Source organism: Aphelocoma coerulescens, chromosome 3, assembly GCF_041296385.1.
Source record: "Aphelocoma coerulescens isolate FSJ_1873_10779 chromosome 3, UR_Acoe_1.0, whole genome shotgun sequence".
NCBI lineage: Eukaryota > Metazoa > Chordata > Aves > Passeriformes > Corvidae > Aphelocoma > Aphelocoma coerulescens.
In genome coordinates this window covers 70,788,591-70,803,449 of record NC_091016.1, presented here as the reverse complement: position 1 = coordinate 70,803,449, position 14,859 = coordinate 70,788,591, and the positions used below count along the sequence as shown (strand labels likewise).

At 35.6% G+C, this 14,859-nt stretch overlaps 1 protein-coding gene across 5 annotated transcripts in view; it reads right to left on the bottom strand.

Annotated features, from left to right (window-relative positions):
• PTPRK (protein tyrosine phosphatase receptor type K) overlaps window positions 1-14,859 on the bottom strand; it is a 389,920-nt gene that overhangs the window by 213,404 nt on the left and 161,657 nt on the right. For all 5 annotated transcript variants that reach the window (XM_069010807.1, XM_069010808.1, XM_069010804.1 and 2 more), the window contains exons 4-5: window positions 2,989-3,070; window positions 1,047-1,162 (exon numbers count right to left, since the gene is read on the bottom strand). In XM_069010807.1, the coding sequence (XP_068866908.1) occupies window positions 1,047-1,162; window positions 2,989-3,070 (198 nt within the window). The remainder of the gene's footprint in view (window positions 1-1,046; window positions 1,163-2,988; window positions 3,071-14,859) is intronic.

The window sequence follows — 14,859 nt, the reverse complement described above, 5'->3', positions numbered from 1 at the left end:
AACAAAAATCAAACAGACTGAAATAATTGATTATAGTTCACTTCAAAATACAACATGTGACAAAAAATAGGTATTTTGAAGTTCTGACTGTAGATAATTTAAGAGTACATTTCCCAAAAATTACATAATTTTTAGTTCTGAAAATAAATATAAATATACATTAAAAAAATAAAGCTTTAGAGGACATATTTAGAAACCATTCTAAAGGAATGTTGGTACTTTCAGTTTATGTATAAACTAAAGAATGCGCAAAACTTCTACGTGTTCCGATTAAGTGATTTTTTTAATCCTTTTAAGGTGGAAAAATTTAATTTTTTTAAGAGCAACTGGAAACTTTGTCATCCTTCTACTTAACCAGTGGTCTTAAATATAACTACCCCATGACCACAATACAGAGGAGACTTAGTGTTTTGGAGAGATGGTGGTGTTCATTTCTTTTTTGTCTTCTTTCACAGTAAGGTTTATATTCTGGTTATAGTAATCTCTTAAATTCCGACGTAATACTATTCACAATTATACGTAGGTAAAAATTAAAGTTCGTCCTGTTATGGAGACAGAGTAAAAGGACAGGTAGTCCTTTTATTTATGCTGTTCCATAAATACCCTGCTGAGTAAAACTGATACACACACAGAAGTAGAGCCACATCCCTCCAACCACCTGCTTGGACAGGTACTATAGATGCTAAAAAAATCCTCAAAATTCATGACAGCTGTGTTACATCTGTGTCTTACTAGATCCCAAATGCCAATTATCTGCATTTAATAATAATACATTTTGTTACAGAGGAGTTGATTTACCATGAGAGAAGGCCCACAATGACTTTAAGGGCCAACCTTACCCCAGAACCTTCACCAGTTCTAATTTTTAATTCAAGCTTTACAACATTGCAAAACTGATTACAAGTTTCTCGATTGAACAGAGATAAAATTGCATTTAAATGACATATTTTCCATGCAGAAGAATAAAAGGCTTTGAATTTTAAACATTTCATCTCCAGAAAGTAGCTTGTCCTCTAGCCAAATAGACTTGCATGAGTTAGCCTTACCTGGAGCCATAACTTGTTATTCACTGCATCTCTCCCTGTAGCAATGCACTGAAAGGTAGCATTCTGCCCTGCATTGACCTCTACATCCCCCAGCCTCAAAAAATGTGGAGATTTATCTGCAGAGGGGGAAAAAAATTACAAACAGAAGTTATTACAAAAAAGTAAAGATACCAGAAACATTATTATCTCCCTCAACCTCCATATTTTAACAATCTTTGGCTAAAAAATAGAAACAGAAGAGAGAAAATTATTTGTCTCATCTGTGTTCGAGGAGTGCTTTCAGTCATTTCCCTTCCCCACTGGTGATTCTACTAACTTTATGTTATACGTGTGTTATAATAAAGTCTTTTTAAAATCGAAGCCAAAAGAAGGAGATCAGATGACAAAATGTCAGCAGCACTTGACAAGAATTATCCCAAAGACTTTTGACTGTATGAAATCCATCATACTGAGAAAAACCCAATTAGCATCATACTGCTCAAGCAAATAGATACTGTTTATGTTATTTGCAATGCAACTCAGAGCTCTTGTTTTGGAAAATAAAATCGTTTGTGACATTGAATATAGTATTTCAGGGACTGAAAAATCTATTTCCCACACTGACAAAGCCTGTAGAAAACCTCAGTGGCACAACCACCTGAAGGATTTACTAGACCTACAAAAGCTGACAGACACATTTGAGGAATGGGCACATGACACAGCTCACCCACCCCTCTCTCAAGAACTACTAAAGAAAACAGTAGCTGAACTGTTCTTTTGTTGTGCTTACTAAAAAAACATGACGCACAGGAAAAAAACATTAAACTGGAACAAACAGGGTTTAAACATCAGAAACAAAAAGAGCTTGTCTGAATACTGTAACATACTGATAATGTGCTGGAATGACTGTAACCAAGTGCCTTTTGTTTTGGCACTTCAAAACAAAACACAAAGAAGAGGAAGAAAATAAATATGAAAGCCAGATTCTGAATCCAAGCAGAGCTTTGCTGAGTACAGACATCAGATATTTGGGCTGGCTGAAATATTAAAGATAACTCACTCAAATTCTCTGTAAGCTTGGTAGCCCCCAAGAGCTGTGGTTTTAAAAGGTTTGGGGTAAAATGAGAAAAAAAGAAGTGAGGTTGCCATTGAAACTTTATTATTTGGCATAATTTTGCAAAGTTGGAGCAGGATATTGTTATATCCTAGTCATTTCAGAAAGCAATTAAATTATCAGCCATGTGGTGCATTAGAAGGAAATCATATTTTAGAAAGCGCATGTGTAGGGGCAGATGAGAAGAGTTGATCAGAAACAAATTGTCAAAAAATTTTGATAACAAGTGCCAGAAATGCACAGTAACAATTTCTTCCTCACAATTTTTTATTAGTAGAATATTCTCATTCTCACAACTTGTGTTTGCATGTGTGCAATTATTCCCCAGGATTAGCAGAGAAAGGCAAACATAAATGCCTGAAGTCTGTCCACAAAAAAATAAACAAAATACAATTCCTCAGTAGTTAAATAGCCAGAAGCTCTTTCTTTCCTTTTTTTTTTTTTTAATCTATTTTGTCTCTTCAGAACAAAAAAAAGAGAGAAAAAAGAAAAGGGGCATAAAATCTGATAAACCTCCTACAAGCATCTGCCAATTCAGTCTTCTTTAATCAGTGAGTAAACACATTAACATTAAAACCCATTTTGATTATGCACACCAACTGCGTATGACTAAAAAGACACTGAAGAATTCCTGCTTTTTCATCCTTGTATAATTTACTTCTGGCAGAAAATTATTTCACCCAGGTAAATCACTATTGCAATCACATTTCTTCCTGGAAGCTGCAACAAAAATACTATTGAAAGAACAAAGAATATCAGCGATCGAGTGATGAAAACTGAGCAGTCCACAGCAATATCAAATATGTCCTGAAAAGACAGAGAAAAATGCAGCTCTTAATCATTACTTACCACAAGGGTAACTCAGGACCTGGATGTCATCAATGGCAATGTAGCCATTTCTTCCATCTGAGACTTCAGCTTCAAATATTACCTGTCAAAATGAAAGAAAAAATGTTTACAACACTCATTTCTACAGAATTCCCCCGGTGGCAAGTGTGCAGATATAAGACACATTGCCTTTTTCATTTAGTTGAAGTTCCTACAAGGTTTGACAACTGAATGGAATATTTATTACTCAGTGTGCTGTGGTTCCATACCATTCATATACATGGTTTTCTTTGGATTTGCTGCTCATAACATGCCAGAAAAAACATGTTTAACTGCATACTGCTTTATCTCAGCTAAATGTGCAAACATGATTCAATTCTGAAAAAATTGCCATTATTTTCAGACAGGTAAGGCATCACAGCACACAAGTGCTCAACCAATTTTAACAAAATTTGTATTCTTCCTAGGGGTCACGATATAGTCTCCTGTAACCTTCTGCAGCACAGTTGCACAGGAAAACACAGAAATTGTGCGGCACTCCCCAGTGGCAACAAAAAGAACGGCTGCAGCATGAGATTTATGCAGTAGTTATTAACTTCATTCCTCATTCTTGCAAGGCAATGAGGAAGTTCCTGTGCATGAAGGGAAAGAAGAGACTGTCTTCACATACAATATCTTGTCCCACCCCTAGTGGGCAGTTAACAACTAAGAATTGTTTGGTGGTGGTTCACAGAGCTCCCAAAATTGTGCTTTTACTGCAGAGATAGAATGTCTGTAGGGCATGTATATTTTGATAGCACCGGACTACAATCCTTCTTCTAGTTTCTCCAGACGTTCTTGCTAAGACTGCACTTCTAACCAATTTCTTTTTTTTTTTCCTTCTAATTTTATTTGCACACAAATTCAATTTAGTTACAAAAACCACTTCATTCTCTGCCTCTTCTTCTTGCCTTGGCCAACAACAGCTTGATGGAAATTAATTTAGTGTCTGGGAGCCCTACTTTCACAAAGTGCCTTGTCCAATGACCTCTCTGACCAGAGTACTGTTTGACAATGTCTACCCACTCTTCAGGCAGCTTCAGAGAGCCGGCACTTGTTCCCGGTAACGAACATCAATATATGTATCTTTAATTATTTGGTAATTTGGATTATCATCTTTTTTATTTAAATGGTTGCATGGTATGGAAGGCAACTCAGTAAGAAATAATCTTTGTATTTCAAGTCCTCCTGACAGACTGGTTTCTTTATAACAAAATACAGTTCTATAACATACACAAACTCTGAAAGCACATTGTTTCTTAAAGTCCAGTTAAGAAATTTGAGCATCATTGTTGAGATTTGAACAAAATTTGCACCTCCCTCTAACTGGGTTGTTATGAATTCACTTGGAAATAATTTAGATCCAATTCTCAGGAAAGCTCCGCCCATATAAGTGTGTCCTTCTCCTGTATGTTGATACCTTCCTACACTGGAGGTCAGAGGAGAGAAAGTTAACTTTTCTTGGGACACTGCTGGGAATTAATTTACTTGGGATTTTCTACCTCTGCCAGATTAATTCAAGTAATCTCTACCCAGCAAGATTAGGAAGTTATCAGAAAAGGAGAAAACCACAGAAAATAGAAAGATAAAGACATGGGGATACATGAGAAAAATAACAACAAAACAAGAGAGAAAATATGAAGAAATATGGAAAGCTGAGAAGTCTATAAAAAGGTATAAGGAACAAGGTTTACAGGGTAAGCAAAAGAAAAATACAGTGATTAAAAAGACAGATATTGGAGAGCCAAGATTTCACATATATAGTGCCATTTTTTATATTCATAATTGGTACAAATACAACCATGAAGCATTAATAACTATAGACACAATATAGCAAAAAAGTGCAGCAATTAATTAAAAAATTAATTCTTTTAATAATAATTAAAAAATTATTATCAGGCTTTAATTTGATAACATCTGTTCACATTTACAGTGGGAAATTGAAAAGGAGAGTTACACATATAGGCAGAAACAGCAATTCAAAATGCTGACAAGTCAGACAAGAACCTGAGGTAGTTCTTTTTCTCAAATACACACACTCTACTTGAGAAAAAACTGACTGTTGAGCCATTGCTTTCACCAGAGAAAGCTTATCCTAATAAGACATCAGTGCTTTGGGAGTGAATCCTGCACTTCTTCTGCGCTGCTGTTCAGTTCACAGTCCTAGAAAGAATGGCTTTGACACTTTCATTTTAGCTGAAAAATAATTCAGATTATCACTCTAGCCAGAAAACATTAGTTGTCTGTGCAACTGTAAATGTCCTTCCACTTATTACAATTTAATTGCGTGCTCACATAGTGCACTTCTGAGAGGTGCTCACTTTCTTTAATAGAGAGGAGAAACTGTTTCCAGGGGATGAATTGGACTGGCACAGAGCAGGGCTATAGAGACAACTAACCTGTCTCATTTGTACCAGAACTGACACCATGAAAGAGAATGGGAAGTGCTGAATATTTCAGGTAATTCAAATGCTACTCAAGGGAGTTAGACTTGGTCCCAGAATTTTCTGCACGGTTGCAAGGTAATACACAAATAGTCATTTACTTCTCCAAATAAAATTCCATATCCTGGTTTCTGAAGTACCTACATTCAGATACAAATGAAGATCCAGTGCCAGAACTCCCTGAGCTGGATGCACTCCTACATATTTAGCCATTCTTAATGTATCTCTTCTCCATATATTGGGCCATTTTCTCCCCTATAAGCATGCAAGCTTTTAGTGAATGCAGTGTCATTTGGAAAAATCCATGGGTTTACTATTGACAGCATTAAGAGACGTTTCCATTTATATGGTTTATACCAGACTTCCTTTAATGACCCAAATCGCTGACAGATCAATCCCAGCCAGCCTTTTATATTATTCAAAACTTTGTAAACCTCTAGTATATGTCCCAAATGTAAAGGTAAAAGTAATTTTGTCTCAAATTTGAAGAGTCCCAGATTGTTCAGCCAATCTCATATAAAAGCCATTCCCTTGTCTTTGATTATGCTCATCCTTCTCTCTAAAGCTCTTTCTAACAGCACTATATTCTTTGAAGATAATGAGAGCAGAGCTGGCACACAGTAATCAAAATATGGGTGAGTCATAATTTATTCAACAGCCTAACATCATTACCTAATTTATACTGAACTTCTTTAACCATTCTCAACACTTCATTTGCTTTTTTTGACCATCCCAGGGCTATATGCTGATGTTTTTATGAACCTCATGATCTTGCTGCAGAGTGGCAATGGAAAGCTTCAGCTGAGTCCATCATTCTGTGTGTGAAACTTAGATTTTATGGAGTGTGCATTATTTTATATCTCATTATCGACACTGAAATCGGCCTGTCATTTTATTTCTCAATCACTCACAGTCATTCTACAGGACCTCACAATTACATACTGTCCTTGCTATTCCAATGTAGCTTTTACCTACAAATTTCTGTGCTTGCACTGTTTTTTGGCACCCACTCTGGTCCCATATGAACATGATGAAACAATTCTGTATCTAAGGAAGTATTTCATAGAATGGCAGCTCAGCTTCACTATAAGTTTGTGCAGAGGGAGATTTGGAAACCTAACTAGATTCTGTCAATCACATCACTCTTACCTATATACTTGTCAACTTGTAAAGGGCTCCAAAATGAAAATTAGGTGTATGATGTGCAGCAAAATATAAAAAAAAAAATTTAAAAAAAGTTGTTTTGATTTAGGCACTGTAAAATACCACATACCTTTTCACATCCCAGCTCTAAAATCCAAAATCACAGCTCTAAAATCCCTATTCATCTAATTTTCTTCCAGAAATAAATATTTTGACCAATTTAAATACTCAACAGTGTTTGAATGCAATGGAAAAAGTAGTAATTATTACAGCAGAGACTCCTACAGGTGTTTAGTTACTGAAGTTTAATGCTTAAGAAATACTCAAACTGTCATATTGCTTCACAGCCTTAACAATGCATCCTGTAACCATCACGAAGGCTAAGCCTGCACTAGCAGGAGTATAAGAAATGCACTTCTTAAGGACTGGCCTCACTGAATTTTTAACTCTTGCCAGGATCCAAAAGTTTAGGTGTCATCATCATTAGGTCATTTGAGGCACTTATCAAAATAAGCACTCCCAAAGCATACCTAGTCAATTAAGTGCAAAATGTAGTTCAGGAAAGAGGGAAAACAACTCTGAAGCCCAAAGCCTACCTTCAAGGATACAATTATTCCCAGGTTTTGTAAAAGCTATTTTCTTGTAAGCACCATCACTATCAAGAAGGGTATTTTCAGTATAATTTGGAGACCTTCCTTGTCCTTTCTCTTCTTGACTAGTTCTGACCAGTCATGGTAGTAAAGGAGGCACAATCTCCCAGTTGACAGCAGTCCTGCCACATCATCATATATAGAAAGCAATGCCTCAGTGAGATAAAAGTGAGCATTAAAAGGTTTAGTTACAGCAGAAATGTAGTGTTTCATTGACAATATTTTCCTCCTAGGCTCTAATAAATAGAGAGAGGTAAAGAATTGGAGATGAAAATATAAAAAGTTTTTAAAAGGAAAAACCTAGATACCGTAATTTCCATGAGGCATTCAACCTACAATATATTTTTGTTCTGGCATTGTAGGGCTTCTACTAGCTGGATAATCTGAAATCAAACTTGTACATAGATGAATTCCAGTGCTTCATGGAAAGGTACTAGAGACCTGTGTGCAGACAGAAGTTATCATGTCTGTGATAACCCACAGTAAAACCACAGTACAACACAAAAAAAAAAAAAACCAACAAAAAAAAACCCACTGAAAAACAAACAAACTACAAAAAAAACTACAAAAAACCCACAAAACCAAACAAGCAAAGAAAAAAACCAAACCAAAATTCAAACCAAAAGAAGCAGTGAAGTTATACTAACTTCACCACTTGTGAGTTATATTAGCCTCACAGATATGAAACTTTAGTCTTTCATAAGAACATAAAAAGAAAATGCCAATTTTTTTTTCCTTCATACACACCTCTTTCATTGATTACTTTTCAGTTTTGTAACAGCACAGTAGGTTGATTCCAAATATACTTAAACCTAGTACTTGCAATAGAATTGTTAAAGGTTAAACAGCACATAGAAGAAAGTTTGTTTTGCAGTAAAATAATTCTCTGCAGATGAAAAGCCATGCACAGGAAGACCGATTATATATAAAATGATAACAAATCCTATTCACTGACAAATTTCTAGCCCTATTCAATGCTTTTACAGTGTTAAAGGCATCTCAAAACACTGAATCAAAGGTTTTAATTACCAAGAAACTAAAAATTCATATAAACATGAAAACAGTATCATGTTACAAAAGAAACACTTAATGGAAGCTAGCTGAAAGGGATAGCTAAAGAAATTTTATCTAAAATAGAAAAATTTTGTTAACATAATAAAAAGTGTTTCCCTTGCCAAAGTTACAGACAATTTTGCTGAACTAATCTAGAAATCATTAAAACATAATTAATTCAATTTGAATGCTCAAGTAATGATGTGAGGCAGCCTTTGCATCTGACATGACCCAAGAGAACTTCAGCACAGCAAATCAAACATTTGGGTGAAAACTTTGGGATCTCAACTCTGCCAAGTCAGCTAACACCCTACTACTTCTTTTATCCTCAGTAACACACCTCCTGACATTGAAAACCAAAGGAGTTAAGGCTATCTTCTCACTGGTATCCAGCTGAGCTTGTCATGTCAGATTCTCTAGCCATCTCAGAGTCACCGACAAGGATTTCAAGGGAATCACTTCTCCTCTCATCCCTAACGTTATATTTAAACTTCATTTGACATAGGGAAATCTGTACTCCAAGATTCATCTCAGTTTGTGCTCTCTGGTGAAGAATCACACACAAAAAACATGCCTACAAAGGGTAATAAAGGGTGATCTTTTAGTCAATTTATTAGTGGTAAGTGACCTAGCTACCTACTCAATAGGAGGTTTTTTGGGGGAAAAAAATCAAAACAAACAAAAACCAAACCCACGACACAAATATAAAATCATCTCTTCACATGAAAGCAAGAACTGTAGGTGAGGTTTTGGTGAGCTAAACAATTCAGACATGAGGACAGTTAATAACAATATTTTACCTCCACAAACAAGATACATGTTCCAGCAAAACACAATTAATATGAAGCAAAACAAGCCTCTGAAAGGACATATATGACAGTCGCACAATGGCAAGAAAAGCTACAAATTAGACCCACTGACCCTGGAAACAACTGTGTTATAAGAAACATCAGAAAAAAGAAAAACACATCTCTACATCTCTGCACTTATCTTTGCTTACTTCTCTTAAGTTGCTTATGCCAAATGTTTCTAGACTTCTGCCTAGAAAATGTCTGGATGGAGCACCACACACAGATGAGTTACAGCTGCTCTGGCTTTGGAGCAGTAGTAGTTTGTCATGTGGGAATACTTACAATTTTATAAAAACCCACCCTGCTCTTGACTGACTGAAGAATTTGAAGAAAAAGTATCCTTACATAGCCTATAAACACCAGATCTTCAATAAACCAAAACATTTGTTTAAGGGTGAAATCTCTTAAATGACTGAGATTTTAAAATAACAGTAACACCACATACAAAGGCATGACTTTTAACCATGGGCAACAAAATATTGGTAGCACTGTAAATCATGATATTGGAAGGCTAAAATAGGGAGAGTAGCAGTTCAAGTTAAGAATCCATACGAAATACTCTATGCCTTGTTTGTTTTTGTGATAGACTAAAATATTAAGGAAACTCCCCAGTGGCACAGAAGCAGTCCTTTTGAACATGGGTAGCTACCTGAAAATGCAGCAATACAAAACAAAGCCTGGCATAATGCCGCTTCTCCAAATCTGGAATAGAGGTAGGTCCTTTTTGACTTTCAAAGACCTTTGGGAATTCCCTATCATGTGGAAAAATTTTGAGCAGGACCAGAGAGCCCACAAAGGTGCCTTTCAGCTTTGACCATTCTGATTTTTTGAAACTGTTGTCCCACAAAATAGTTTTATTTCACTTATATTAAACAGAAGGGCTTAAGTTCACTTCTCACTATCTATCTTCCAGACACTCACTATGGGTTGGATTAAATATAATCCTTTTCACTTTAGAAAGTGTTAATTGAAAATTTTCATGTATGCATTTCACAACTACTAGTATTTACTAGATGTATCCCGCCAGAATGCTGGCTGCCAACTAACACCTGCCTGTTTTGTGATGATTCCTGCCTATGAATCATTTGTGGGATGATGGAAGCACTATTTGTTTAAGTCACCTGGAAAGGTTTGCTATCCACTTCCACTAATAACCTAGTAAAAATATAAAATATTTTATAGCATAAAATAATATAATATATTATATACATATATATATATATATAAAATATCATTCATCAACAAAAGGTTCTCCAGCAATCATTTTTAGCCCTGAAAAATGCTATCCATAGCCACAGAGAAGTACAGACACATTCAAGGGACAGCGCAATGTGCTTCCAGCAGCCTTGCCCTACCACCTGCACTTGTAGGGTGAGCTCACATACGTCATTGCCAAATGCTGACATCTGAATAAGCAAGGTTTTTTATAAACCAAAGCCCAAAATCTATTGTGCTAATTCCCGTATTTCCATGTGAGAATCCAAGCCTAAATGATTGTACTGCCCTGTACTATGGAGCTCACAGTAACTCCTAATTTATCTTGTATGCTTTTTTTATATTTTTCCTTCTTTTTTTTTTTTCTTTTTTTCATCTCAAAGCTTTTCTGTGTTTTAGTTTAATGAACCAGAAGTTTAAGAGGGCAGATATTACTGCCTTTTTGGTGATGACAGTTTATCAGCAGTAACTACAGACCCAGCAAATTCATATATTTATCAAAGATAATCATAGGGCCTTAATTTACAGGTAAAACAATTGCATGGAAAAGGCAACACAAGCAAGTTCTCCAGAAGCACATTACAGCAAAGAAATCAAGTATAAAATGGCTTTTGTCACAGTGAAGCCATGGAATGCAAACTAAACTTTGTTAACCATTAATTCATTGCTACACAGTAGCTTTGAACAAATCAGTTTGACAGGCTACACCTTTACTTTAGTGTAAGCAGCAAAATTTCCACATAGGGATAGAAGAACAAGCCCAAGCCACACCTAATAACTGGTTCAACTCCCTTTTTCTTTTCCTGCTACAACTGAAAGACATTAATTTCTCATGGCTGGTAAAGTGACAGCAAAGCCTATCAAATTTGCATTTGTGAATGAAAAAGCAAAAGAACCAGGTGGTCCTCAAGAACGTGATGCATTAAAAATGAAATTAAAGAAGAAAGAGCTTAAAGTTTTACTTCTGTCTCCATAAACTGCTACACCTTTAAAAAGAGAATCAGAATACACCTCCATAGATACACAATGGTATCCACAGTTTTTCACTCTTAAAATTTAATTTTGTGAAGTAAAACAAAAAAAGAGCAAAACACAAAAACCAAGCACAAAACCAGAAACACCCCAAAAAACCCAAACAAACAAAAAGCACTAACCGAATCTTTCAAAGTATATTAACTGACATTATTTTACATGTCATGTCTAGGGTGTACACTCAGGACCAGGTTTTGGTGATTTTGCCTTCAGTTAGACTACCCAGAGAGCTACAAAGAGAAAGTCCTTGAAAAGGTCTCTAAACACACCAGATATGCCATACCTCCAGACACTAAGATGCAATTTCAACAAGTCTTTCTGAAAATTATCTTCCTACTTCTGAAAGCATTAGACCAGTAACATTGAAACCATTTAAACTGTCACTACTACTTGGTTACACATAATATCACATGCCTTGCTTAATGAAATCAGACAAGTCAGATTAATTCCTTAATTTCATACTTAAAGCAGAAACTTGCATTTCAGATTGTCACGGTGAAAAATTTATTTTTCAGGGTACTTCTACATCAGAAATAGGTAGTAAAGATGATGAAGCAGCAAAAGTAATAGCTGTGGAATCTGTCTGTGATATTAAGTAGATAAACATCAGTCAGGAATGATACCAGATCTAGATTACTCCACCACAGGCCATGACCAATATGTTAACTCAGAAAGGATTCTCCAGGTATATTTTTCTGGAATATTTTTAGAGCTTTCAGGCATTGTATCACTAACAGTAAAAGAATTAAATACAGAATCTTTGTAGTTTCTTCCATTTATTTGGAGTAGAAGGCTAGCACTATTCAGCTTATATTCTCAGTTTGCAGGGAGAAGTATGAAAGAGTTACATACTCTTAAGGAGCTCAACAAATGAAACTGGATCAGAACAGAGAAGACAAGTTACTGACAAGTCAAGTCAAGCACACCACACAAAGATAAAAATTAACAAGACAGAGACTTGGGGGCAAAGAACTTCCTCTGCCCCCCTTAAAACCCTTAACTTTAATATATCCACTAAAGTCCTATTAGTTGTTTTCCTTTCCACCTTCCCTCTATTGTCAATCTGCAAACACATCTGATACTTTGACTAGCCTTTAAACAAACAAGCTAAACTGAAAAACCAAACAAAGGAATGATGAATCCTAAATTCAAGAGAAAAGGGTCTCTCTGTTCTCAAAACAATCCATTTTCATTTTTTAAGTGCTGAAGATTAATACTGAGCAGACCTTTTCTGTTTCTTCTATAGGTGTACCGCATAAGTTATTTCAGCAATTTTGCCTACCAAAATGAGTAATGTTCCTGGTCTCTGGTACTGCACATAAATGTATCATTTTTCTCCACAGAAAAAGGAAGGCAAAAATAATTCCAAATGAATATTGTCTCCTGAAAGACAGAAATAACCAAGAACCATTCATAATCACATCCTTTGAACTTCTTCAGGATAATGCACCAACATGTTTTTTTCAAATTGTTCAGAAAAATAGCTGTGAAAAACCAAGCAATTACTGTTCTTGAAACAGCTTAGGTTTTATAATGAGCAGAGCAAACTTACCATAGCTTCTTTTAATTTGAAACATATTTTTAGTGTGCCTATAAAATAATTTTCGAACAAATGGATTATTAAATGGCAGAAAAAGATTGCATAGATGAGTACTAACCTTTCACCTCATAAAATGACAATTTTTATCTATGATGAACAGATAAGAGAGAAGGACATCCTTACTAGTAACCTGCAGATAGGTTAAGATAAACTTCAAGCCCAAGACAAACGCATTTTACAATCTCTGTTCTCAAGGTTCATTGTTCATTATTGTAAGCCATTGTAAGTTATTAAAGATTGTGTCACTGGCTATTAAAGGAAAGTCAAAACCTATATTTAAACTGCCTTTTTTTTCCAGTGAGGGGGCAGGGGCATTATCCCACCGGTGGATCCAGTTGATATCTGTATCACAGCACTCCACGTTATGCTCAACACAGTGCTTTTCACTTACATGACATTTTATAAGAGATGACATAGGCAATTCTTAAGTGGGAGCAAATTAGGGTTTGCGATTGGAATGATGATTTCTCTCTTCACCAGATTCAGGCTTCAGTAGTCACAGGCGATTATCATCATGTTCAGTTCACAAAGGTTTGCAAAACACCACAGGCCACAAGAAATTCCCAACATTAAAACACAGCTTTAACAACCACAGATGAACACGGGCAAAAGCCAAGAGTATAGTGCTCCACTACAATAAATACTGAAGGCAGTGCCAGTATCTGTCTGTTTCTCTATTGTTTCCTAATGGAAAATCCATGTAGATTTAAATTAGCAAAGTTCACCATAGAATATGCATTTACTTTATGTTCACATTTTAAATGCATGTGCATTAATATTTATTTTCACAGTTCTTTGAGCCACAAAAATTATTCCAAATCCATTTCTGTGTTAAAAACTACAGGCCTTGATCTGTTTACACTACTTTTTCTGGATATAAATTCTCAAAAATCTTTTAAATAAAATTTCAAGCCTAAATGTAGCACTAGGTTAAACTATATATATTTTTAACATCTGGTTATATATATGCACAACTTCTAGAGGAGATACTAGAGATACTAGAGGAGAACAAGCTATCCAATTACAGCATATTAAAATATTTCTGCATTTAATACTTGATATAGAGATGCATGCATGAATGTGTTTACATGTGACAATACACACTTTGAATTTGGACAAGGTATTGATTACACACAATGAACAGTGCACTGAGTCTCAGCAAATATGAACTATGTTTATCCAAAGATTGCTGATAAACTGTCAGACTCTTGATGCCATTTTTAGTTAGCAACATTTTCAGATATTCTTATAAATCCAACTGATCCACATGGAGTTACCAGATTCCTCTCCACTTTCCTTTGCTTAAAACAGACCCAGCTCTTTTCCATGTAACTTTTAGGTTCTCCTTCCCACATCTCCTGGCAGCTTTGAATTCATGGTACTGATTACAATGTGTGATACCTGCACCTGACATACAACACTGAATAAGCTCTTGTCTTAACTCTGTAAAAGAAACAGTCCCTTAACTTGAAGGTAACTTGTACAACACTACCAAAACAAACATGGAGATCTTAAAACAACTTTCAATGTTTTTGTTCAATGTCAGACTTTCCAACACCCTTCTTAGAAAATAAAAATAATTTCAGAGGAAAATTAACATGCAACATTCTCTGTATGCAAACTTCATTTCTCCTCACTTTTCCTTTCCTCAACACAACATTCCCTTCTATCAGGCATTTCTTGACAGCTTTGTGTGTTCCAGACTCTCCCTCATTTCCCACCTTGCCTATCTTGTTCCCCTCGCTCCTTCCCAAGAGAATACACTCAATTTGCAATGTGAAAACAAGGCTTCCTGCAGCTACAGCTCCATCTTCCTTAATTTTCTGTCTCTCTTTTCCATGCTGGCATCTCCAAAAGAATAATTT